The sequence below is a fragment of the Lissotriton helveticus genome, chromosome 5_1, assembly GCF_964261635.1.
Source record: "Lissotriton helveticus chromosome 5_1, aLisHel1.1, whole genome shotgun sequence".
Lineage (NCBI taxonomy): Eukaryota > Metazoa > Chordata > Amphibia > Caudata > Salamandridae > Lissotriton > Lissotriton helveticus.
In genome coordinates, this window is record NC_136065.1 from 102,394,280 (window position 1) to 102,421,451 (window position 27,172).

At 47.7% G+C, this 27,172-nt stretch overlaps 1 protein-coding gene across 1 annotated transcript in view; it reads right to left on the reverse strand.

Moving 5' to 3' along the window:
- Window positions 1–27,172, reverse strand: part of LOC144754222 (E3 ubiquitin-protein ligase TRIM39-like) — a 111,459-nt gene that overhangs the window by 67,714 nt on the left and 16,573 nt on the right. Inside the window, exons 2-3 of the mRNA XM_078641809.1 lie at window positions 16,670–16,765; window positions 6,803–7,033 (exon numbers count right to left, since the gene is read on the reverse strand). Of these exons, the coding sequence (XP_078497935.1) occupies window positions 6,803–7,033; window positions 16,670–16,765 (327 nt within the window). The remainder of the gene's footprint in view (window positions 1–6,802; window positions 7,034–16,669; window positions 16,766–27,172) is intronic.

A 27,172-nucleotide genomic window follows, 5' to 3' on the forward strand; every position in this document is an offset into this window, starting at 1 on the left:
TTGGGCTTGAGGTGTTGGAGGATTAATTCTTCCACAAACAGGTCAGAGGCTGGGCCTTCAGATTTGTCAGGCACCCCTAAGATGCGGATATTGTTGCACCGAGCCCTCCCTTCATATTCATCCAGCTTACGCTCCACTAGGCCGCGGGACGATTTGAGTGCACTCTCTTCCTGCTGTAGCTGCGCCACATCATCCACCAAACTAGCAGTCTTGATGTCCCGAGATTTAACCTTTTCATTAACTTTAGTGAGGTCTGATCATATGAGGTTAACCTCTATCAAGACAGGGTCAAGTTTAGTGTCCAGAGCCTCCAATTGTTGCCCAAGAGAGGATTTAATTCCTGCTATTGCCGCCATGACATGCGACGTCAAGTCCGTCCCAGTTTCCGCTGAGTCTCCTCCGCCCACTGCGCCGCACCCCGAGTCGGTCTTACTATATTCACCGGAGGAGGGGGTGGCAAAAGGGAACCAACCACAGCCCGTTTCTTTTCACATTGGCGCTTCCCCAGTGCAATATTCCTACTGGCCTGGGCCTCTTTACACTAGTCCACACGTTGCCCGAGGCCCCTAGAGCCGTCCAGAGGCCCCAGCATGGTATCCCGGTACACTGCCCCCGATCTGTCTCCTGGCTTTTTCACCCCTGCTCGCATTGGCAACGGCCGGGGGGGAGGAATTAGAACATTTCAATTGAGAGCTCCTCAGATCACTGATATATAGTTTTAGTTAAGTTTATCCACAGTCTGCAACGTGTGACTCTTTCCCCTCCCTTAATTCTCCTCTTTTAGAATGATCCTCTCTTTTCCACCGTTGTTGCTGTTGCTGTTGTCATTGGAGAAAATCATCTGCCTGATCCATTGAACTCAGTCCATGAAGACCACCATCCACCAGAATCTAATTTGGAATGCTGAACCAAGCCTCGTTTCCACTTGCCCCCGGTCCCCTCCCGGGGCACAGCACACCGGCACCTCAGGCTCTCCCCAGCCTCTTATTTCACTGCAGCGCCTCCAATGGGCTCCAGCTCACGCCCGGTCGCCTCCAGACAATAGCGCGAGGAGGGGCCATACCCCAACACAGTCGCCACTGCACACCCGCCCGCGCTCGCCTCCTCTGCCTCTTTCCGATGCTGTTTCTCATGGGCAGACCCGACCGGCCACTTCCTGTCTGGGCCCCCGCTGTTGCCGCACTTCGCGGCGGCTGCCTTCACACTCCTGGAGACAGCTGATAGGGTTTATAGTAATTACAGATACCCAGACGCTCTACCTAGAATCAACGTTACAATTCGTAGGAGAATGATGTCTATGATGTGGTGCGTGAAGAGCGAACGGAGTAACCCTAAACCGTTCCAAGAAAATCTAACAGACTTCCGCTAATGAGACAAGAGCAAAACTCTCGCAACCACAAAGCAGTGTGAATAAACAGTACAACAATAGTTTCAATAAAGTAGAACACAACAACAGATCTTCATATTCTTAAAGTTTTCCAGGACGTTTATTGGATCCACATTCAGCCGACACGTGTTTCGTCGTGTTCCCAAAAGTTGAGTCAACACGACTCTTCAGGGCTGGTAAATAGACCCAGGCATCTATGGGTCGATGCCACACGTAGGTAAATCGAGCGAATAATCCAAATCAAAGATTGACCAGTAGTCAGTCTCTATTCAATGCAAAAAGCCCTGGTTCCGGGTTCCAAGTGAATTGTGTATCGATTCTTGCGACGGAAGCGCTCAGTAAAGCGCATATGATACGAACAAACAAGGGAGACAAGACACGTGTAAGTGTCTATCTCTACCGGGAGGGGATCCCAATGCGACAGTAGCGGATGAGTTCCTGTTTCGTAACTGCAACACGAGTGTGCACTGTGATGCGGGATCCCTCCTCTGTGTATTCCCGGTCGCCGTGTTACCAGCCCTGAAGAGTCGTGTTGACTCAACTTTTGGGAACACGACGAAACACGTGTCGGCTGAATGTGGATCCAATAAACGTCCTGGAAAACTTTAAGAATATGAAGATCTGTTGTTGTGTTCTACTTTATTGAAACTATTGTTGTACTGTTTATTCACACTGCTTTGTGGTTGCGAGAGTTTTGCTCTTGCCTTCACACTCCTGTCCCCTGCTTCAGGCCCGGAGTAGGCCCGGAACTGCACTGACTGTATCCCCGGTTTGCGGCATCATCGGGGAGGCAGACCTGGCTCCCGGTGCACCGCGCACCTCCAGCGAGCTATTGCCACGTTCATTTGGCAGGATGTAAGTCAGGATAATAAGGCCGGGGAAAGGTCCCGGTGCCGCCCAGAGCTCACGCAGCCATCTTGATCAGGCGCGTAGCTCCTCCCCCTCAAATAACAGCTTTAAATATATTTTGGAAATCCATTTTTCCTCTAAACATCAGTTCATGAGTTCTGAAACAAAATACATCTTCATTTAAAATAATTGCTTCAGAATTTTAGTACACATAAAAAAAAAATATAAAACGTAAATCCGTATTTGTAAAGCGCAAACTACTCCCCTTATGGGTCTCAAGGCGCTGGGGGACGTCCTGGAAGTTAAGTGAGCTATTGCCCAGAGCCACATGGTGCTGAGCTAGACTGCCACCGGAGCCGGGGATCGAACCGTGAACCCTGTGCTCCAAAGTCAGCTGCCCTGGCCGCTGTACCACACCTCACCACATATATTAATTGAACCAAGCAAAAACATCTCAGTTATAGGCTGGGCTACACACATGAGAGCTACTTGCAGGTAGCTGTAGAGCTTCCAGTAGCTCACAAGCTACTTGTTGGAGAACCCTGGTTTATTGAAATTATAGATCAGTAGGTTTACTGACTTAGTGGGTGGTAGCACGCACAGAACCAGTATTATCATATAAATCAAACGCATAGGACCCTTTGAGGTTCATCAAAAGGTCGTGGGCCATCGTCCTAGATTGACACAAGAGGTTCATCAACAGCGCATGAGTCATCTTCCTGCAAATACAAGAGAAGTTACATCAGAGGTTCAAGGGAGAGCATCCTAAAATGAGATGCGAGGTCATATCAATGGGTCAGGGTCCACCATTCTAGCAGGAGGCAAGAGTGGTCCGCTCTTGTAAGAAGGATGAGCCTCCCTTGGATTGTAGGTCTTACTTATCCCATTTAATTTCTCAAAACTGACACAAAACTATAAGCTAAACCTTTAGCTACGTGTGTGATGGTGGGTTTGATTCCCACCATCAAGCAAGCCCGTCTGCGCCCGTCCCTGACCAACACCAGGAACCTTGGACCCACAACCTCACCCCGCTACAATAACGCTGCCCTCCTCGCACTCAACCCCGGAAGACTAAGAGACTGCCAACAGGCCTCGCCGACCTCGACCCATGGCCAATTCTCCTGCCACCACTGCCGTCAGACTTTCCTCCACACCCCGACTCCTGAAACCACTGACACCAGCTCCGACAACACCCTAAGATGCATCGTCCTCAACGTGCGCTCCTTACACTAACACGCCACAGAAATCTGGAACGTACTCGACTCTCTCTCGCCCGACATAGCCTTCTTCACGGAGACCTGGACCAACGCCGCCTCCGCCCCGGACATCAACACGCCATCCCGGACAGACACAAGATCCAGAGGAAGGACCGTCCCAACCACAGGGGAGGGGCGTCGCCATCACCCACAAGAGCACCCTCTGCCTCATCTACAGACCCCCCAGCCACCAGACACCCTTCGCCACCACCATCACTGACTTTATCGCACCCCACGCCATAGCATCCATGAACTACATACTCATCAGAGACCTCAACTTCCACCTCGACAACCCCAGCGACCCCAACTCAACCACCCTCCAGGACAACCTCACCGACATCGGACTCAACCAATTCGTCACCACACCCACACTCGGAGCAGGACACACCCTCGACCCCATCTTCGCTGCAGGCAACAGCGTCCGCTTTAACCACACAACGCAACCACCATGGACCGACCACAACTGCGTGCACTTCGCAGTCGACAAACCCAAGGCACCGAAACCACACCCACGCCCACCGCACAGAAACTCCGCCCACCGCAAAGGAACTGGAGCAAGGTCACCGACGAGTAACTAAACTCCACCCTGACCCGAGACGACCCCTCCTGGGCATCTGACGCAAACACTGCAGCCAGAAGACTCCACACCTGGATCTCCAACTGAGCGGACCAGCTCGCCCGCTACGCAACTCCGGCAAACAACGCCCCAGGAAAGCCACCTGGTTCACCACCAATCTCGAAGAAGCAAGACGCACCTGCAGATTCCTGAAGAAGACCTGGAGGAACACCAAGGCAACCGACAACTACTCTGCCTACAAGGACGCCATGACAGACTACCACAAACAAATCAGAACAACCAAAAGGAACTTCATCCACAACAAAATCCTCACCAACTCCAAGGAACTCTTCACTGTCATTCAGGAATTCACCAACCCATGCAGCGAAGCCACAGACATACCTTGTCCCAAGACCTCTGCGACAAGCTTGGGACCTACTTCCACCTTAAGATCAGAACACTCTACGACAACTTCGTCGACCACCCGCAAGACGCCACAACCAGCCCCACGCCGCACAGAGGCAACAGCCAGCCCACCATCACCGACTGGACTCCAATCACGACCGGGGACACCACCACAACCATGAAAGGAATCCATTCAGGCACCCCCACCAATCCCTGCCCCCCGCACATCTACCACAGAGCCACAGACTACAACGGACCATCAACTCCACCTTCAAAACAGGCACTTTCCCAGACAGCTGGAAGCATGCAGAAGTCAGTCCCCTGCTCAAGAAGCCTACGGCGGAACCCACCAACCTCAAGAACTACCGGATCATCTTGCTCCTCCCCTCCGCAGCCAAGGTAGCAGAGAAAGCAGTCAACAGGGAACTGACATGGTTCATCGAAGGAGAACGCTGTCCTCGACCCATCCCATTCCAGATTCCGGAGCAACCACAGCACCGAGACCGCCCTACTCGCCGCAACAGACGACACCCGCACACCCTCCTGGACCAAGGCCACTCCGCAGCCCTCATGCTCCTCAACCTGTCTGCAGCTTTCGACACTGTCTCTCACCGCACTCAAGTCTCCAGACTACACGAAGCTGGCATACGCGGAACCGCCCTGGGTTGGATCTGATTGTTTCTCACTGGAAGAAGACAAAGGATCAGACTGCCCCCTGACTGCCCCCTTCCTCTCCACCCCCACGGAAATCACCTGCGGAGTCCCTCAGGGGTCATCACTGAGCCCAACCCTCTTCAACATCTATGGCCCCCCCTCCCAGCCATTGTCCAACAACACGACCTCAACATCGTATCCTATGCTGGCGACAACCAGCTCATCCTCTCCCTCACCAGAGACCCCCACCATTGCAAAACTGAACTTCCAGAAAGGAATGCAAGACGTCGCAGTCTGGATGACCAACAGCTGCCTAAAACTCAATGCCGAGAAGACAGAAGTCCTCGTCCTCAGAACCACCCCTTCAGCATGGGGCAACATCTGGTGGACCACCACCCTCGGAAGCCCACCTACATCCTCAGACACACCAAAAACCGAGGCATCGTACTCGACTCATCGCTCACCATGAACCGACAGGTCAACGCCGTCACCTCCAGCTGCTTCACCACCCTCCGCATCCTTTGAAAGACCTTCAAATGGATCCCTCCGGAATCAAGGAAGATAGTCACCCACTCACTAATCACGAGCAGACTGGACTATGGAAATGCTCTCTATGCCGGCATCAACAAATCCCTTCTCCGCAAACTTCAGACTATACAGAACACCACAGCCAGACTTGTCCTCTGCATCCCTCGGAACGAACACATCAGCCAACACCTGCAGAGACTACACTGGCTCCCCGTGGAGGAGAGAATCACCTTCAAAATCCTCACTCATGCCCACAAATGCCTACACAACAACGGACCCAAATATCTCAACAACACAATACATTTTCACGTACCCTAAAGAAACCTCTGATCTGCCTACCTCGCACTGGCCAAAACCTTTTGCATCCACAGAGCCAGAGCAGGCGGAGGATTGATCTCCCATATTACAGCCAGAACCTGGAATGAGCTACCTGCAGATATCAGACTCGGCCCCAACATTAACACCTTCAGGAAGACCCTCAGGACACTTGTATCAGAAGAAAAGAAATCACTTTAGAACAGAAATGTTTTCAACCTTAGGGCAGAGGATGTGGTCTGATGGCTAGAGCGGTCGACCTCGACGCTGGAAAACCGGGTTCAAGTCTCAGCAGGGGCGCTCAACATCCTGTGATGCTGGGCAAATCTCCCCGTGCCTAACAATAAATGAATCTGTCCGTCTGTAATGCAACTGGTGCTCATGTAAAGCGCTTTGATACCTTTGGGTCAAGTTTGCGCTATTTAAAACTCAGGCAAAAAAAATACCTTCTTTGAAAAGGAAGAATTTGGTCTCTTTCCAATTCTCTAAGATGTTGGCTCGTGTTATGCTTCACATTTTTATCCAGCTTTTTCAAACATTTTGCTCCTTGATCTCCATATGGTAATTACTGTCACTAGAATGGCTTCATCTGTTGCATTAACTTGTATATAACACTGTAAGAGGTCACTGTAGATTCCACTGTTTGTATATTGAATTGGGCTTCCAGCATCAAGTTGGACAATGTAAATTATCCATGTCTATATATTGAGTGCGGCTGTCAGAGTGCATGGGGTCACAGTGCATTGACCCTGGCAAGAGATCATGTGTGTGCCGCTCTTACATTTAATGGGGCACACAAAATATGAATATTTCACTTCCTTCTTTTGTTTAATTTCCCAAACAGTATCTCACCTTCAGGAGTTCCCATGATGACGCCTCACACTTCTTTTGTATCTCCATTATAAGGGCATTGAGAGAGGTAATTTGATTGTCAAGTTTGGAGATATTTGCATTTTCTACCATGGTAATTTTCTTCTCCATCTCCTTCAGTCTCTCGTGCAGTGTTTGCTCATTTTCCTTTAGGAGCTGCCTCAGTTTTTCAAACTCAGATTCAATTTTCTTCTTCTCAGTTCTTAGCTTGTTCTGTCATAAGTAAAGAAAAACTGGTTAAATATTAAAACATTTACACCACATCTTCAACAGAGCCGCCGACACCATCGCACCCATGCTCCGCCACACCATCAATCGCTCCCTGGCGACCGCCTCGTTCCCCGACGACTGGAAACACGCCGAGTTGAACCCCCTCCTAAAGAAACCCTCAGCGGACCCCACCGACCTCAAAAACTACAGACCCATCTCCCTGCTCCCGTTCCCAGCGAAAGTCATCGAGAAAGCCGTCAACAGCCAACTCGCCACATTCATTGAAGAACACAACATCCTCGACTCCTCCCAATCCGGCTTCAGAAAAAACCACAGTACGGAAACCGCCCTCCTCGCCGCAACAGACGACATCCGCACCCTACAGGACAAAGGAGAAAGAGTAGCCCTCATCCTCCTCGACCTATCAGCGGCATTCGACACAGTCTCCCACCGCACCCTAATACGCAGACTCTACGACGCAGGCATCCAGGACAAGGCCCTCGACTGGATCTGCTCCTTCCTCTCCGGCAGGACGCAGCGGGTCAGACTCCCCCCTTTCCCCTCGGACCCCCCACACCTACCACCTGCGGAGTCCCCCAGGGCTCCTCCCTCAGCCCGACGCTCTTCAACATCTACATGGCTCCACTTGCCCCCATCCTCAGAACCTTCGGACTCAACATCGGGTCATACGCAGACGACACCCAGCTCATCCTCTCCCTATCCAACGAGCCCAACACTTCCAGACGCAACTTTCGAGAAGGCATGGAAGCCGTCGCCAAATGGATGAAAAACAGCTGCCTACAACTAAACACCAACAAAACATAAGTACTCATCATGGGCCCAAATCCCGACGCCTGGAGCGACACCTGGTGGCCCACCGCCCCCGGAAACCCGCCAACCCCCACAGACCACGCACGCAAACTGGGAATCATCCTGGACTCCGAGCTCAAAATGGACCGCCAGATCAACTCTGTCTCATCTTCCTGCTTCCACACCCTCCGCCTCCTTCGTAAGACCTTCAAATGGATCCCCCTCGAACACCGAAAGACAGTCACTCACACCCTGGTCACCAGCAGACTCGACTACACCAACGCACTCTACGCCGGAATAAACAAAAACCTCATCCGCAAGCTACAGAACATCCAGAACGCCGCCGCAAGACTGGTCCTCAACCTGCCAAAACACTGCCACATCTCCCAGCACATGCGCACACTCCACTGGCTCCCTGTCGAGGCTAGAATCACCTTTAAGATGCTCACCCACGCACACAAGGCCCTCCACGGCACCGGACCAGCATACCTGAACAGCCGACTCAAATTCTACGCAACCCAAAGGACCCTACGATCAGCCCAGCTCTCCTACGCCGTGGTCCCCCGCACCAGAAAGACCAGATCGGGAGGCCGCTCCTTCTCCTTCCTCGCGGCCAAAGCATGGAACGCCCTTCCGCTCCACCTCAGATAGACAATATCGCTCCCCATCTTCGCAAGAAACCTCAAAACCTGGCTCTTCGACAGACCCCCTCCTTGATGGAATGGAACCTGCACCCCCCCCACCCCTAGCGCCTTGAGACCCTTACGGGTGAGTAGTCGCGCTTTAACAAACCCCTGATTGATTGATTGATTGACAACATCCTTAGAGTGGGAGTCCAGGGGGAGGGTGGATGGGTTGATAGTTTCTTTCAAAAATGAGACCGCTAGTATGCTTTTCCTAATTTCTGAACTGCAGCCTCTTTCTACCTTCCCTTTACCAACTTCCTTCTTTCTCACACTCCTGCACTCCCCTTCCCCCATTCACCCTGTGAACTGTAGAGAGGTCAGATTATGTGAAGCTGCAGAGTAGCTCAATCCATGGAGAAAGCACAAGGAAGGAAACCCACCGCATGCAGAGACAGTCACAGACCTAGAGACAGGCTGAGTGGAGAAACTGGCTGAAGTCAAGTGTGAGTGGTTGTGACTGACAAGATAGAATGTAAAAGAAGTGGGGCCCGGAAGTTTCAGCATTTGGGATGAAAGACACAAGATATGTTCAATGCAGGATGTCCTGCAGGATGCCCCTGTCCTGCCAGGACAATGGATGTGTTCGTCCAGAATGATAAGTTGAGAGCGTATACTACAATGGCTGACATTCAGAGTGATGGGGAATCCCTAATTGGGTAATTTCATGTTTAAAAACATAAAGGAAGTATGTGTATTCTGTTACAAAATGGAGAATTACCAGATAAATCAATGTTACTCCACCAGTTTCTGCAGGTAACTTAGCGATCCGTATTGAATATGAGTGAGGAGGTTGTTTAGACATCTTGTTCTATCCTAAGATAGGAGGCTGTGGGTTATCAGATGATGTATATCACACCATGGCTTAGAGTAGGAGCCTGTGTGTTATCGGGTGGGGTATGTCACATGGTGGCTTAGACCAGGAGCCGGTGTGTTATCAGGTGCAGCATATCACACTGTACCTTAGAGCAGGAGCCTGTGTACAGTCAGGTGAAGTATGAGGCACCGTAGCTTAGAGCGGGAGCTTTTGTGTTATCAGGTGCGGTATGTCACACTGTGGCTTAGAGCAGAAGCCTGTGTGTTGCCAGGTGAGGTATGACAGACTGTAGCTTAGATCAGGTGCTGTGTGTTATAAGGTGAGGTATGTCTCGTCTTAGCAAGAATAGGAGGGTTTCAACAGTGGAAAAAGGTGCGTCTCTCTTGTGTCACTAAGAATGACCGGAAATTTTGTGGAGTCAGTTATGTCTCTACTGCTGGTAGAGGGTTGTGCTACTGTAGGTGTCACTAGTTTACAGGTAGAAGGTTGTGCTCCAGTGATGTAACACCAGTCCTGGTAGTGTTGTGCTCATGTATTGTGTCACTAGTCCTTGCAAAGGGTTGCACCTCTTAGCTCTCTCCTTGGTAGAGGGTTGTGTCCTTGCATCACCGGTGCTAATAAGGAATGTGTTCCTGTGTTGTGTGAAACTGCAATATTATAGCTTCCCGAAACCCAAAACAGAACCTGTTCAGTGACCTGGAGAGGCATGCCAAGCATGCCCTCATAACCGAGATCATGCTACTTCCCATGTCCTGAGTTAGCCACCTAAAGGTGTGGTGGCAGTGTATAAAGTTTATTGGATCATTAGTTATGACCTGACCTCTTTCCTGTGTCCAATGAGAGTGCAGTCTACTGTATTGAATTGGTGTGAGCCCCAGACCCTAGCACTAACCTTCAGTATGCATGTCCAGTGCATGTAGGTACGGTAGATGTATACCACATGTGTGGTGCTAGAAATCTGTGTATAGTGAGAGTCTTAGTATTGGGGCCAGTGGCATCCATCATGTCTGACCCTCTGGTTTAGCATGGTACAAGGTGGAGGATGGATACAGCTTCCAATGACAATGGAAGTGTGTTGTCTGCATTCCTGTGGCTTGAGGGTAGAGATCCAGACACTAAAGTGAGTGAGGATGGGACAGGATTTTCTCTGAAAATTAAGCTTAAGTCCTTGTCAGCAAAGGACTGCTGATTAGTTCATCCTGCGCACTGGCATTTAGTTGAAGGTAATGGTGATGGGTGGATAAGCATTTTCTGATCTTAGGACAGGAATTTTCTTGGTAGAACCTGTCCTTTCATCTGTCCCCTATTAAGGCTTCAGGAAGGCTGATGATAGTCAGGTGAACAGATCTCACACTTCATTGAACCCCTGTTTTGGGTACCTCTGCTGAAGAAAGCATCACTTCTGCCTACTGTGATTGTCATCACCTTGTACAAAGGCTGTGTCTGAGAGACAGCCAAAAAATGACATTTGAAAGAGAATCTAACTAAACCAGTTTCAAAGCTTCAGAGAGCGGATCTGATTCCATGTCTGCAAAGTGAGTTCAAGAAGGTAGGAACCAATTCACCCCACTGTGTTCAAATTCCAAGTTCTTCTTGACCAAGGTCGGGAGAGCTTGTATGGTACTTGGTTTGCTGTGCGGCCAGGGCTGGTGTCTGCATAACATCAGTCTCCCAGAGGTGAGGCAACATCACCTGAAGTGTCATAAGCCACCTACCTGGATCCCAGATGTTTCATATGGGGCGGCGGCAGTAGTTCCAGAATCTTCACGAGACTTGCCCTCGGTTTACAGGAGGAGACACTGCTCCAGTGGCAAATCCCAGTGGGAAGGGGATTGGGATGGAGAGAGTGTGTAGACTCAACTCACACCGGTCTGATGAATGGTACCGGCAGATATGGTACCTATAAACAAACAAATAATAAGGCTTTAGTCTAATATTAATTCTATCTCTTAAGGTATCACCTCACGAAAGCTTTCCAAATCTCATCCACCTTTAGTTTTGTTGTTGTCTTGTTTTCATTTAGATTGTCCGTAGAGGCTCCTTTATCAACATTTTCGAAACTGTAGGTAGTATGATTTCAACATTAAACGCAAAAGCAAATTTGGATTGGGTGAGCTTCACCCAAGTCCTCTCTGGCAGAGCCCTGCCAACAGTATGTACAAGTTAAACAAAAACACTGGTTATCTTTGTTTGAAGCACGAGGTTGCAACTGAGCTCAGCACCTAGCAAAATCAACTCTGTTAATGAGTCTCTCCTTTTCTTCTTGTTCTTTTTTCCATCCAGGTGCAAGACTAATGTAGGACTTTGTTTGTGGTAAGGTCGAAGCTGGAGGATCAAAGGAGATGCTGGCAAGACAGAGTCCTGGAAGTCGGAAAAGAGGTAAGTGGCAGACGAAGAGGCTAAGCGAAGGGGAGGAGTGTGGACGGTCTTTAAATAAAATTGCTTTAGAACGTTCATAAAGGTCACATTCTAATTGTGTGTAACAAGGAGCCGGTGAAGATAATTAACTTGATGAGGCTTTTTTCTAGAGGGTGTTTTAGAATGTTCACAAACGTTGCATTCTAATTGCTTATAGCAAGAAACAGGTGCAGAGGATTAATTTGATGAGGCTGTCTTCTAGAAGGTGTTTTAGAATGTTTACAAAGGTCGCATTCTAATTGCTTATAGGAAGGAACAGGTGCAGATGATTAATTTGTTGAGGCTGTCTTCTATCACCAAGCATCTGACTGCAATTGTCCTGGAAGCCCACAACTGTCAAAGACAAGTGGCGCCGTGGAGACCTGACGAACTGATTAGCGCTAGCAGTCCTTTGCTCGAATGAGGCTGCCCCACAGCTCCGCATAACTGAAGCCTGTGCTACAGGAGCGGGTACTGCGAGCACACCACCACTGAGTAGTTACAGCAGGGCAGAGAAATCTGCAATCTGAGCAATATAGTTTTTACCAGTGTGAACTCTTTGAAGCAAAGGCCACTGAACTGATATACACAGTAGTCAGTGGGGTTACTCAGAGTCTGTGCTTGATTAACACCTATGCCCATATCATACCACCGGGGACCATAGTCATTAGAACTCCTACTGAGGGTAGAGGCTAACAGAGAACTGCTGCACTATTCTGGGGATCGAAAATTGAAACTGCAATTGTATCGTTATTGAACTGGGTGGTATTTTTTTATGTCAGTTTAAAAGATTTTCTTTCTTACTCTAAATTAAGTACTGGGCTAGACATAACATTATTGTGTCTGTGGAGTGACTTTTGAGTTCTGAGTGTTAGCCCTGCCATCTCTACCTCCGTCAGAAGCCTTTGGAGGCTCGACCTCGCTATCCTGGTAGTCAAGTGCAGAAAGGAACGTCCTTGGCCCATTTTGTAGTCATAGTAGTACATCATCCCCCTCCCTGGCGCTTCTTTCCCTACACCAGGGCACTCAGCCACTCCTTTGCAGCACCCAGAACAGAGTCCTTACTCCCTAGGCTGTACCTCCGAGGAGGAAACAATAATACCCCCAGTGTCTCTAAACCATCAATACAAAATGCGAGATGAAACAATCACTGACGTAAAAAAGAGGACCCTTAGAGACTACTTTAAGAAATGTGGAACTACAGTCCCAGCACTAATTAACCCCAGCGAAACGCTGTCCTTATCAGCACAGTCATTTCAAACATGCTTCAGAGCAGACCCTGCACCAATCAAAGCGCAGGCCATGATCAATGAGCAGCCTCACAACCAGGTCACCAGTACACTTTCAGATGGCCATCTTAAAGGGGATGAACTTTCTACCCCAGTAAAATACAGGTCAAGATTAGTCACCCAGGAGGGAGACATGCCTCATCTTCCGTTACCAGTTCCTCAACCAAACAAGGAACAAAGCTCCCTGCCAATAACCATCTCAAACATCGATTCTCCCATAAGTCTGGGGTCACCCTCTGAGCAGGAAATTAATCCCTATACTAACAACATAGGTATTCCTGGAAACAAGAACATTTTTAGCCTTCAAGCTGCACAGTACACCAGGATTTCACCAGGAAACATTAAACTACTTACTCCAAAGACGCCTCCTGTCTCGGCTCACCACAAGCCCCTTGAAATAAAGTCAGGAGAGCCTAATGATCGCTCCCTCTTGGATTTATCCTCCTTCAAGACAGAATTCAATAGGACAGCAGACACGATCAAAGATCACGATTTAGCAGCGACCAAGCCCATTACTTGCTCGCCCCAGCTTCTGCAAACCCTACAATCTACAGTGACTGCATTAAACTATCATTCAGATAAACTTGATCTACAAGTCGACCTTCTAAATACATTAGCAGTATATATGGCAGGGGTAGACAACAAATTGGAAGGCTTGAACACCTTAATTACAAAAGCACAATCTAACGTTAACGTGGCTCAAGCGATATGCTGCTGCTCGCCAATAATAGTCTGTCCTCTCTTCCTCAGTTTCTCACATTGGCCCAGACAGAAATTAGGAAATTACCAATTCAAATTGGACGGGGATTGAGGCAAAGACCGATTGCACCTATCCGATTCACAGAACTAACTTAAGACAAAATCCTAAACTTACTACCATTTTGGTATTCACAGAAGGCACTTACTCATGTTGGTATTCAGAGAAGGCACTTACTTATTTCGGTATTTACAGAAGTTAGGAGTCCTAACTAGGATTTTTCTCAGTTTAGGAGTCCTAAAGTTAGGAGTCCTAACTTTACTATTCCTAAACTAAGAAAAATCCTAACTTTAAGACTTTTGGTATTCACAGAAAGTATTTAGGAGTCCTAAAGTTAGGAGTCCTAACTTTACTACTCCTAAACTAAGAAAAATCCTAACTTTAAGCCTTTCGGTATTCACAGAAGGCATTTAGGAGTCCGAAAGTTGGGACTCCTACCTTCTGTGAATACCGAAATGAGTAAGTGCTTTCTGTGAATACCAAAATGAGTAAGTGCCTTCTGTGAATACCAAAATGGTAGTAAGTTTAGGATTTTGTCTTAAGTTAGTTCTGTGAATCGGGCCCGTAGTTTCTATTCAAATGCACAAGGTACTAGGGAGACCGGAGATTTAATACCCCTAAATCTCCAGAGATACGCAGTATCTCTAAATTCCATATATAATACAGTGGTCCAGCACACTTAATTCAGGTTTGTGAATCAAATATCAAAATCAAGAATGGAAATTCAGCAGAATTAATCTTTTCAAATCCATTATTGAGGACTTCTTTATTTTTTTTTGTCAGACCATGGCTACGGTCTTTTATCTTGTCTGAAAAAAAGAAGTCATTAATAATGGATTTGAAAAGATTAATTCTGCTGAGTTTCCATTCTTGATTTTGATATTTGATTCACAAATGCTTAAGTTATATCAGTTACTTTTGTCAAACTTTGACCTGAATTAAGTGTGCTGGACCACTGTGTTATATTAGGAAATTACCATTAGGCCCGCAAGACCAACCACACCCTTTACTTTCACATTCAACCGATTTAACCTTTCAGACAGCCAAAGAGCACAGAAAAAAAAGCAACAAAGGATACAAGGATCCAACAGTTAACGTTGACAGTCGACTGACCGACGCTCAAGCAGCTGTACTGCTTTCAGACAATCAAGTGGCACCCATAGAGTATGAAATCTTCCAAAAAGCCAAACCGGACAACAAGAACCAAACTGCTTTAAAAATAGAACCACAGATTACATCAGAAATAACGCCAAATTCCGATATCGTGGATGCTGGCTTAGGGATGGAAATAACGAATAAATCACCTCAAAACCAACATTATAGAAAAAGGGGGGAAGAAAAAGACTACGGAAAAAACGTTATTAACTCCTTCCACGCTGATGACGGAACCACTTCGTCATCAGCCGCGGTAGCGCTGTGCTGATGACTGAGCGGTTCCGTCATGGCCCGCCCGACGCGCCTGCGCGGCGCCGATTTTGCGCCTGCGCGGCGCCGATTTTGTGCCTGCGCGGCGCGTTCTATTGAGCGGCCGGGACCATGACGGAACCGCTCAGTCATGAGCACAGCTCAACCGAGGCTGGTGACGGAGCGGTTCCGTCACCAGCATGGGCGCGCGGCACCCCCACCCCCTTAACGCTGCGGTGGAATAGCCGCCGCAGCGAAGGTGTTATGCGCAGTACAGTGATTCAAAATATGATAAGTGGTTTCCCCACAACTAAAAAAAGCAACACACGACTTGGCTTGTCAGCAACCTCTGACAGCAACCTCTTTCTGTCACAACAATCATCTCCATAAACAATAGTAGAGCGGATTGACAAGGCCATACCATCGTAAAGAGCACAGGGGGGGAGGTCTCAGTGAAGACCTTAAAAACTCTTGACCTTAGACGAGCTGGATAAGGTTACTGAGTGAAAATTGTCGCTGCACACTCTAAAGACCGGATTAAAAGCCTCGATAATCTCCATTCACACAGAGAACACACCTAAGGAGAAACAAAAAAGGGATAGATAACTCCATATCCATACATACACACACCCACAGAGGGACACACTCATAAGGATGCAGAGAATAATTTGCAAACTCACACACAGCACAGACTCATAGAGACACACATCCATACATATATATATACTTCCACACAGATGCATATAAAATATCACAGATGTATAACTCCAGACTTATGCAGACACAAACTCACAGGTGCACTTATATATCTGCACACTCACAAATGCCACCAGACCTTGTGTTATACAAACCCATAGCAGGCATTCACATATGTAGGTACAAGCTCACAGACAATAAATCCAGACTAAAGCATACAAAACCCTCAAACACACATTCACATTGATACGGACATTCATTTGCATACTCTGTGGCTCAAAATCTATATATGCGAATGCAGACATACACAAGCAGTAGTCCAAGCCCAAAAACTAGACATATATAGAGATGCGCAGACAAGCATGCACTCCCAAAGATAACTCCAGGGCTGTCCATACATGAACACATACTTACACATGTGCACCTAAGCATGAACATACACACACGCACATATACACACATACACGCTGGTACATACTTAAAGCCAGATAATGCCACCCCACTGCACACATACTCTAACACACACTGTATGAGTATGTAAGTACAACCTTCATGTCTGAAGAGTAATTCTTAATTTTATGTTTTTTTAGGATGACTCCTTGGCCGATTTCAGCCCCAAAATCCAAGTGCAGTGACTCCGGTTAATATATTTATTTGGTGGGGACCATGACGCAGTCTGTGTGGTGACTCATCAACCTCTGTGTGTCGTGAACTTTAAGAGGCCACACAAACACATGGGCACAGACATATACAAACACGCAGATACACAGCACTGCAGCCACTCACCCTCAAGGCTTTATATTGTTTCTCTTCCTTGACTTTAGACTTCAGAATATATTCCTCCTCTTTTTTCAGAAGACACAGCCACTCTTGAAGTTTTACCTGCAGAGATGGAAGTGCAAGAAATAAGTATAGATCTGTAAAGTGTAGTCTTAATCACACAAAATAGTCACTACAGTACCTGACACACGTGCCCAGACTGGATGTACCAATCATACATTATTATTGTAAGTACCACCACACAAAAAGGGGCAAGATACACAGAATGTAAAAATCACCTTCACTAAAAGGTGTATTTTAACATTCTGAGTTCAGGCATACTACATTTGTTATATTGCAAGGCTACCTGTCACCATAGGCTAGAATGAGCAGTTTGATTATAACACCTTATAATCCTAACTGACCCAGGGAACATGGTAGAAAAATGTATGTTGTATGCCTGAACTCAGAATGATAAAATACATCTTTTAGTGAAGTTGGTTTTAACATTCCGTGTTTGAAAATACCACTTTTAGAAAGTTGGTATTTTCTTGCCTAGCCATCCAAGACTGCCTCTGCTAGGTTGTGTATTCCTTGTCTGGTTTGTGAGTGACAGAGGCTGGGGGCTCCAGGAGACAGGGTAAGTCAGCACAGGGCTGAATAGACCTATCTGCAATTAGAGTGGTGGGAGGAGTTGCACCTGGGCCTGAATAGGGCTGTGCCTGACTTCCACAATGCTGGCTCCACCTCCTGTGGTGTGTCCGATGACCCTGGCCCACACTGTCAAAGGAAATAAGGAATCCTGTAAACAAAGTGCTCCAGGACTGCATAGAATTGGTTTGGACTAGGTACAGACACTCTCTGCCTTCAGAGACAAAGGATTTTGGTGTATAAAAAGGGGGACCCAGACCCCAGAACTTTAGATCACTTCTGGGAATCAAGACAAACCTTTGCTGAGGAGAAGAACCAGGAAGCTGACGGAGGAGACTACCCCTGTGCTGTGTGTTTGGGGGTTGGCCTGCAGTGGTTACTTCATTGCCAAAGAAAGGAGAAGAGGACTGAGTGTCCTTTTAATCAACTTGAGGAAGAGTCTCCAAGGGCCTGAACTTTAGCTTGCCTCCTGCCTGAAGTCTCAGGATACAAGACTTCACCAACCAGATCCCCCTGAATTCCCTTGCTAGGAATTGAAGTGCCTACTGTTGTGCTGGGCCTTCTGAGAGACTGCGTGTCGCTGGAAGCTCGACTCAATGACGAGAAGCATGTCGCCGCCGCAGCAGTTGCCGTCGCATCGCCAAGGAAGAGTGCCGCTGCTGTCAGCGTCTCATCACCGAAGCGCGTCGCTTCACCAGAGAAGCATGCCGCCACCGCAGAGGTCGCCGTTGCATCACCGAAGAAGCGTGTCACAGGGCCAGTCGCGGCTCAGAAGATCATCGAGACGCCGCACAGCCGTTGGGTGTGCACGCATTGCATCAACGTTGTCACATTGTAACCAAGACGCCATTTTGTCGCATCGCACCGGAGAAGAGTATCGCATCGAGGTGCTATCCTGTCGCATCGTACCGGAGAGCAGTAAGAACCGGATGCATCACCTCCCCACACAGTAAGGAAGCGAGCATCAACTCCACTGCACAGTAGTAAGAAACCGACGCATCCACACCCCTGAGTGTAAGGAACCGACACATCGCCTTCCCTGTGACCCTTTTGTTTATTCTGCGTTACGCATCCAAGGATACATTAAGATAACTGAGCTATTTTCAATTATTTTAAAGTTTATTTTTGTTTTCAGTATTGTAGATTTTTGTTGTTTGGTCTTGTGTTAAGTCTATATAAAAATACTTATTTTTATAATACAACCTGTGTGGTGTCCATCTGTAGTGTTGTCACTGTATTACTGTATGTGTTCACAAATGCTTTATACACTGCCTCTGAGATACGCCTGCCTGTTCGTGCCAAGCTACCAAGGGGGGGAGCAGGGGTTATTTTAGGTGTATCCCCTTACCCTGACTCTCGCTCTCAGAGGTCGCTCCCACTCGCTCCTCCTCGAGCCCTACCCCACAGAGAGTATACTGCTGCACAGCGCCTGCCTTCTCCCCTGCATAGCGCTCCTGCATAGCGCTTGGTATCGTTTTTCGTTTTTCTGTCTGTTAAGAATTGTAATTAACTTTTAACTAATAGTGTACTGCTGCACAGCGCCTGCCTTCTCCCCTGCATAGCGCTCCTGTATAGCGCTTGGTATCGTTTTTCGTTTTTCTTCCTGTTAAGAATTGTAATTAACTTTTAACTAATAGCGTTTTTCCTGCGCTATAATTTATATTGTTGTTCTGATCAGTGCTCCTGATATCTGGCAACTTTAGCGCGGGGACTGCTGAAATCGCGCTACCCCACCGCCATTTTGCTGTTGTTGTTTGTTTACCTGCCCCAGTGTCTCCTCCCCGCTCCCGCCTCCCAAGCTGACCCTCCCACGCTCCGCCCCCCCACTATCCATTTATGGACAGATGCACCCACGCGCAGCGTCCACGCGCTACGGACACGCCGAAGGTGCGCCAAAGGTAAGCCCGTCTACGCCCGTCCGCGCCTGGACCGCGCCCAGCGCCAGACCCCCTGGCCCCCGCATTGACCAGCCCTCCCGCATTACCTACGATGCCACCACCCTCCTAGCCCTTAACCCCGGCCGCTCTCCCAACTGCGTCCAAGCCGCTCCTGGACACACCCATGGACCTTTCTCATGCTACTCCTGCAAATTCATCGGCACCGACAACAACTCCGCTACGACCACACCACAGATTCCCGACCCCAACCACCTACAATGCATCTTGCTCAACACCCGATCGGTCCACAGGCACGCCATTGACCTATGGAATCTACTAGACACCATCTCTCCGGACGTCGCCTTCCTAACAGAAACATGGATGAACGCCTCCTCCGCCCCAGACATCACCATTGCCATCCCAGAAGATTATAAGATCATACGCAAGGACCGTACCGGCCACACAGGAGGAGGAATCGCTATCGTCCATAAGAAATCCATCCACATCTCAACCAGCTCAGACGTCAATCTCGCCAACTCTGAACACCTTCACTTCCAGATCCACATCGACCCCAAGACCACACTCAGAGGCACCCTCCTTTACAGGCCACCAGGACCCCGCGCACAATTTAGTGAAGACATCACGGACTTCATCACTCCACACGCGCTCCCCTCCGAGGACTACATCCTTCTGGGAGACCTCAATTTTCACCTTGAAAAGAACAACGACTGCAACTCCACCACCCTTTTGGACAACCTCGCCAACCTCGGACTTAAACAACTGGTCACTTCCCCCACCCATATCGCAGGTCACACCCTCGACCCTATCTTCACCTCCAGCAATCATGTCTCCTTCAGCCACACTACGGCTCTCCTCTGGACTGACCACAGCTGCGTTCACTTTACCTACAACAAGCCCAAACCCAACAACCACCCCCTACCAACTCTGCAAAGAAACTGGAACAAAATCACCATCGACCAGATCTCCTCATCGCTTCTTCTAAACCCCCCAGCTCACTCCTCAAACCCCGACCAAGCCGCCACCAACCTCACCCTATGGTTATCCAACAGCGCCGACATCCTAGCACCACTGAAAAAACGACAAAGCAAACTTGGCAGCAAGAAGGCCTCATGGTTCAACGATGATCTTAAGAAATCCAAGAAACTCTGCCGCTCCCTTGAGAAGGCCTGGAAAAAAGACCCAACCACCAGCACCAAGGACGCCTTCAAAAACGCCACCCGCATACACCACCAACTGATCCGAAAGGCCAAGAAAACCGCCTTCAAGGACCGACTAGATAACAACGCCCACAACAGCAAGGAACTTTTCAACATCGTCAAGGAATTTACCAATCCCTCGGCCAACTCTAACGACATCACCCCCTCTCAAGCCCTCTGCGACTCCCTAGCTTCATTCTTCCACAACAAAATTGCAGACATCCACAACAGCTTCGACAACCAACCCGGAGACCAACCCACCCAACCATCTGCTGGACCTTCACCCCCCTCGAACATCCTTAATGACTGGAACCCAATCTCCACTGAGGACACCATCCGCCTGATGAACTCCATCCACTCAGGATCCCCCACAGACCCTTGCCCTCATCACATCTTCAACAAAGCAGACTCCATCATAGCACCGCACCTCCGAGACGTCATCAACTGCTCCTTCAACTCCGCCACCTTCCCGGAAAGCTGGAAAAACGCTGAACTCAGCGTCCTTCTGAAAAAACCCACAGCGGACCCCACTGAACTCAAAAATTACCGCCCCATCTCGCTCCTTCCATTCCCGGCCAAAGTCATCGAAAAAGCTGTCAACAACCAGCTCGCCGCCTTCCTCGAAGCCAACAAATCCCTCGACTCCTCACAGTCCGGCTTCCGAGCAAAACACAGCACTGAGACCGCCCTCATCGCAGCAACAGACGACATTCGAACTCTACTGGACAATGGAGACACAGTCGCCCTCATCCTCCTCGACCTCTCCGCAGCCTTCGACACAGTCTGCCATAGCACCCTTCTACAGCGCCTCAGAAACATCGGAATCCAAGGAAAAGCACTAGAATGGATCACCTCGTTCCTCACCGGAAGAACCCAGAGAGTCCGCCTTCCACCATTCAAGTCAGAGGCCACTGAAGTCATCTGCGGCGTACCACAAGGATCTTCACTCAGCCCCACCCTCTTCAACGTGTACATGAGCCCCCTCGCGGTCATCGCACGCCAACACAACCTCAACATCATCTCCTACGCGGATGACACTCAACTGATCCTATCACTCACCAATGACCCTAGCACCGCCAAAACTAACCTACACGAAGGAATGAAAGAAGTAGCCGAATGGATGAAACACAGCCGTCTGAAACTGAACTCAGATAAAACAGAAGTCCTCATCTTAGGTACCTCCCCCTCCGCATGGGACGACTCTTGGTGGCCAGAAGCCCTTGGAAAAGCACCCATCCCGACAGACCACGCACGGAACCTGGGCGTCATCCTGGATTCCTCACTTTCAATGAACAGACAAGTTAACGCCGTCTCCTCATCCTGCTTCAACATTCTTCGCATGCTCAAAAAAACATTTCGTTGGATCCCCACCGAAACTAGGAAAACGGTCACCCACGCTCTGGTCACGAGCCGACTGGACTATGGAAACACCCTCTACGCCGGGACTACCGCTAAACTCCAGAAAAAACTCCAACGAATCCAAAACGCCTCAGCCAGGCTCATATTAGACATCCCGCGTAAAGAACATATCTCTGGTCACCTGAAAAACCTCCACTGGCTTCCCGTCAATAAGAGGATCACTTTCCGGCTCCTAACCCACGCACACAAAGCACTCTATGAAATCGGACCAGAATGCCTCAACACACGACTGTCCTTCTACACCCCCTCCTGCCAGCTACGATCATCCAACCAAGCCCTTGCCACTGTACCTCGCATCAACAAAACCACCATGGGAGGTAGATCCTTCTCCTACCTGGCAGCTAAAACCTGGAACTCACTTCCCACTTACCTTCGCCTTACCCAGAACCACCTAGCATTCAGAAAGCAACTTAAAACGTGGATATTCGACAAGTAATTCCCCACCCCCCCTCAAGCGCCTTGAGACCCTCTGGGTATGTAGTGCGCTATACAAATTCTCTGACTTGACTTGACTTGACTTGACTAGACACAAGGGTCCCTATTTGGTCAAAGGTACCTACCTCTGCCAACTAGAGACCCATAAATCTAACAGCGACTACGAAGGAAAGTTGTTTTATTGCTTCTTTGGATCTGGAGGGAATGTGTGCAATTATAGAACGTGAATGGAGAGAAGAAATGGCTTCTGATGAAAATCGTTATGGGGTGTGTTGCTAGGGGGTGGCCTAATGAAAGGTCACTTTCTAATTTGTGTCAGCCATTCTAGAAAGTGTCTGATGAACTTTCAGTGGGTGATGGTCTCCTTCTCAGGGGTGATAACCTTTGTGGTTAAGGTTTAGGTTCATAAAGATTGCTGATGAGGGACACATTGGAACCACATTCACACAAAAAAGGCTGAGGCAAACTTTGTAGTGGTTTTCTATGGATAGGGAGGTAGAATCTTTTGTGGGCAAATGTGCGATATGCCTAACCTCCGAGAAGGGGTTGGTTGTGAAGAAGCCTCCTATGCAGCCCATTGAATATCCAGTGAGAGCCTGGGAGAAAAATTGGTGTTGACTTGGTAGGTCCATTCAATAAGTTGCAGGGGCAGTATCGTTTTGCATTGGCAGCGGTTAATGTATACTCGAAGTGGCCAGAGGTTAAGTTTGTGCCTGAACCCAATGCCAGAGCAGTCACTGATTTCTTCAGGGTAATTTTTCTCAGGGAAGGTTACTCTAGGTTTATGCTTTTGGAAAATAGGGTTCAATTTGTTAATGAAGAGGTTTCTCAAAGCCGGTGATGTCAAGCATTTGAAGACATCTTTATATCATCCCCAACCCAGTGGCCAGGTAGAATCCATGAAACCAGTATTAATCCATTGTGATTAGTGGGCAGTTAACAACAGGCATGAAGTGGTTAATGCAGTAAGGTCTATGTTGTGGTTTTACTGAATCACTCCACATTCTACTACCAAAGTCTCAACTTTTGAAATGCTGAGGGGCAGGAAGCCTGCAACCAAGGTATGCCCGAGTTAGAGGAGCAAGTGGGTAAAGTTTTGCGTGAATGTTGGTGTTTGTGATGCAAGGGCAAGGACGAATGTGGAAAAAGCCAAGTGGAGATAAAAAGAAAATGTTGACCGTCGTAATTGTGTCAAAATGATTAAGTTCACAAATCTAGTCCCAATGATAAGGAGCTCTCCCATATCAAAACACACTCTGCTCCGCTCTACCTAGGACTGGAATTGCATCCTCCCTCTCGCAATGCTGGAAACTGCACTAACTCATTCACACAGAGCTTGTTCAGAATGGAAATGAAATTTGACTCCTTGGTGAATGACATAGCAAACCTAAGACTGGACATTTCAAGACAGGCTAAGTTTCTGGCTATCTCACCCCAGAGAGTTCTAAGTGACCTCCACACACAGGCTCTCCTACCACAGCCTCCAAACACATCGTCTGGCCCTACACTCACTTATGTCATCTATCCAACAGACCCCATCGTGCCCTCCGCACCCTATCTGATCTCGAAGCCGCTGCTCTCAGTAAATCCTACCTTACTATGTTCCCAAACCCCCGTCCACAATCCCAGTAATTGTGAGCTCAAATAAAATCCCCTTAACAATCAACGAGCACAGACCATCAGCTCAATTCACCACCATTCCAACACTACCTTCCTCTAAGAAAGGCCCTGCCCTCTCTCTTGCATGCTCCTCAACCGTAGATCAGCAGCCAAACACGCTACTGACATCACGGAATCTATTCTCAGGGAAGAAATAGATATTGCTTTCCTCAGGGAATCCTGGCTAAATGAACACGCCTCGCCTATATTTGACCTGCTAACCTCTCCCGGGTACCACATCATTAGACAGGACAGACCTAAAAGATCTGGTGGAGGTATAGCCATAATTCACAAAATAGGAATACAACTCTCCACATTAAGTAAAACAGATTACTAATCCTTCGAATACCTTGGGGCTAAAACTTATAAGAAAAGGCTCCCCTCCTAGCAAATTCCACACCATCTACCACCCTCCTGGTGATCCAACCCTCTTCGCAGAAGAGTTATCTGACCTAATTACTCGGTTCTCCTTAACTGACATGAAGAATGCGTTCCTGGACAATTTCAATATTCATTGGAACAACCTAGAAGACACCTTGGTCCGACTACGTACGAACCTCCTTGAAATTAATGACCTATATCAACTCTGTAATAAACCAACACACATCAAAGGCTACACTCTAGATGCGATTATTACTAAAAATGACCAGATCTCTATCAGCTCCATCTCACCTATTGACTGGTCAGACCACCATCTAATTCTTTTCACTATCAATACACCAGTCAAACCTCTGCTAGATGTTCCTAACAAACCTAAGCAGTCAACCAGAAATATCAAACAAACCCCAATTCTTAAACTTGAATCTAATATGCATGAACAACTACAATGTCCCCCCTCTCGTACACCGCTGAAGACCTCACTACATACTACAATGCATCGATTTTGGATGTTCTTGATAAAATGGCCCTACCTAAACTAAAAGAACTGAGTTCAATAGAAATCTAAATTGTGGTTTAATTCTGAGCTAAACAGCGAATGAAGAATACTCAGATAAGCTGAAAGGACATGGAGACAAGACCCCTTGACAAAGCACCTAGCAATACTTAGAACTACTAAGCTCTCATACTGTAGTGTAGTTCCTATATTCCCAATAGGCTCTGCGCATTGGAATAATATATCCTATAGTTTAGACATAGGACTAAGGTTTACTAGGTCTCTATCGAATACATTAGACTTAATTGTGAGTGCCAGCTAGCTCAGAGGTCACTAGAAACTTTTTTGAATTCACAAGAAGGGATTCGTTTCTGCCAACCGCATAAACATGACAACTTTGTTTCCCCAAGATAAAACTAATCATCAGAGTTGTGGAAACAATAGATAGATATTTCACTCAGTCAATTGTGCATGCTTCGTTTCACCAGAGGTGCAGAGAAATAGAGAGACAGGAGTTTTCAATAAAAAGGTTTTATTGAACAGTCTTCTTTCTCAAGCATAAGAAATGAACTGCTACAATCGTAAAACTGGTTGTAAAATATAATGCATACAGTATAAAGAGTAGAATAAAATAATACTGTAAGAGCATTGTATGGTTCCTAAACCATAGATACATACATAAATAACAGAGGCTAAAAGTACTCAACTGGTGCTTCTAAAATAAGCCTATCCCGATGTACCTAACCTAAGCTTAATACGAGGGAAGAGGTAAGTGAGGTGTAGCGTAAATGTAGTATTCTTTTGCCAAGAATCTGTCCAAGATTTCTCTTGGGGTCTAATCAGCTCCGTACCTTAGTTTGGAATGAAGGAGGTCAGGCTCAGGACTCGATTTCCCAGTAACCCGCAAGGGTAGCCTGGAAACACTGGAGCTGGATTTCTCGGCAAGAGAAAAGACAGCGTCTCTCTCAGTGTGTCTGCTGGAGGGTCGGCTTCCTTCGGCCCTTGCTGTAGCAGGATGCGGCGGGCAAGTAGATAGTCGAATTGCTCCAAACCACTGTGTGTTAGCTAAGGCAAGTGTGGGCATATTTATACCTTAAAGTTGTCGAGTTTGACGTAAAGGTGGATATATTAATGTAATTAAAGACTCTCGGTTCTTTGAAAACTCCATGAGTTCTTGGACAAGTCAGTTCTCGAGCAAGGGAAAGTCCCTAGCTGCTGAAGACGAGTTTTCCAAGAAATCGTTGTAGATTTTCGGAACTAGTGGAAGTAGCCCTGCCGTATTTGGACTGCATGAGCTATGTCTAAATATGGTTATGATTCTTATGCCTATATAAGGACTGTGGGCCATATGTAGGTAGGTGTTTTGCAATCGCAAACCCAGAAATTTGCAGAATCCTGGGTGTTTGCGAATGCAAAAGTGTGTGATGCGATGTAGGTAAGTAATGTGCAATGCAAAATAGCTAATCGCAGAATTTTCGATTACCAATTTAGCGTGTAATGGATTCTGCGAATAAAATTCGCAATCTGCGTCACAATAATTGCAAAAATCGCAAACACTGTCATGCAAAAGTGCGAATTCGCAATTTGCTATGTAGATAAAAATCGCAAATAGCGAATTTACGAAATTCGCTTTTTTGCACTTCTCTAATACCACCAACTCAGACCAGGTGGTAATCAGATGCAACCTATTTAAACTGGCCCATAATGCAACAGTGGCTTCTCACAATGGCTGGGCTTTATGTAATAGCCAGGAGGCTGCGTATCCGAGAGGCTGAAGAGAGAAGGAGACGCCAGGAGAGGATCTACAGGACACGCATCACCCTCTTCCAACGCACTGAGGAGGACATCCATGTGCACTACAGGCTGCATCCAGAAAGTATCCTGGAGCTGATAGAGGAGCTGACACCCATGCTGGAGCACCCCACATACAGGGCCCACACCATTCCCACACACATACAGGTGTTGTGCTCACTGCACCTCCTAGCGTCAGGGAGTTTTCAGGGGGTAATAGCCGCTGTAGGAGAGGTGTCCCAGAGTGCACTTTCGTGCTTTTTCCACGCTTTCCTCAATGCTATGATTCAGAGGATGCATCACCACATCAAATTCCCAGAGACACAGCAGGAACTGGACCAAACAAAATTGCTTAATTCCCCCGGGTGATTGGCTGCGTAGACGGAACACATGTCGCACTGTCCCCCCCATCACACAATGAGTATGTTTTTAGAAACAGAAAATCATACCATTCTTTAAACATCCAGGAAGTCTGCAATGCTAAACATGTAATCACAGATATAGTAGAAAAATTACCAGGAAGCACTCATGATTCCTTCATTTTTCGACACTGTGGTTAACATCGCAGACTCACAAATGGAGAGTTTTTGAGAGGGATACCTGCTAG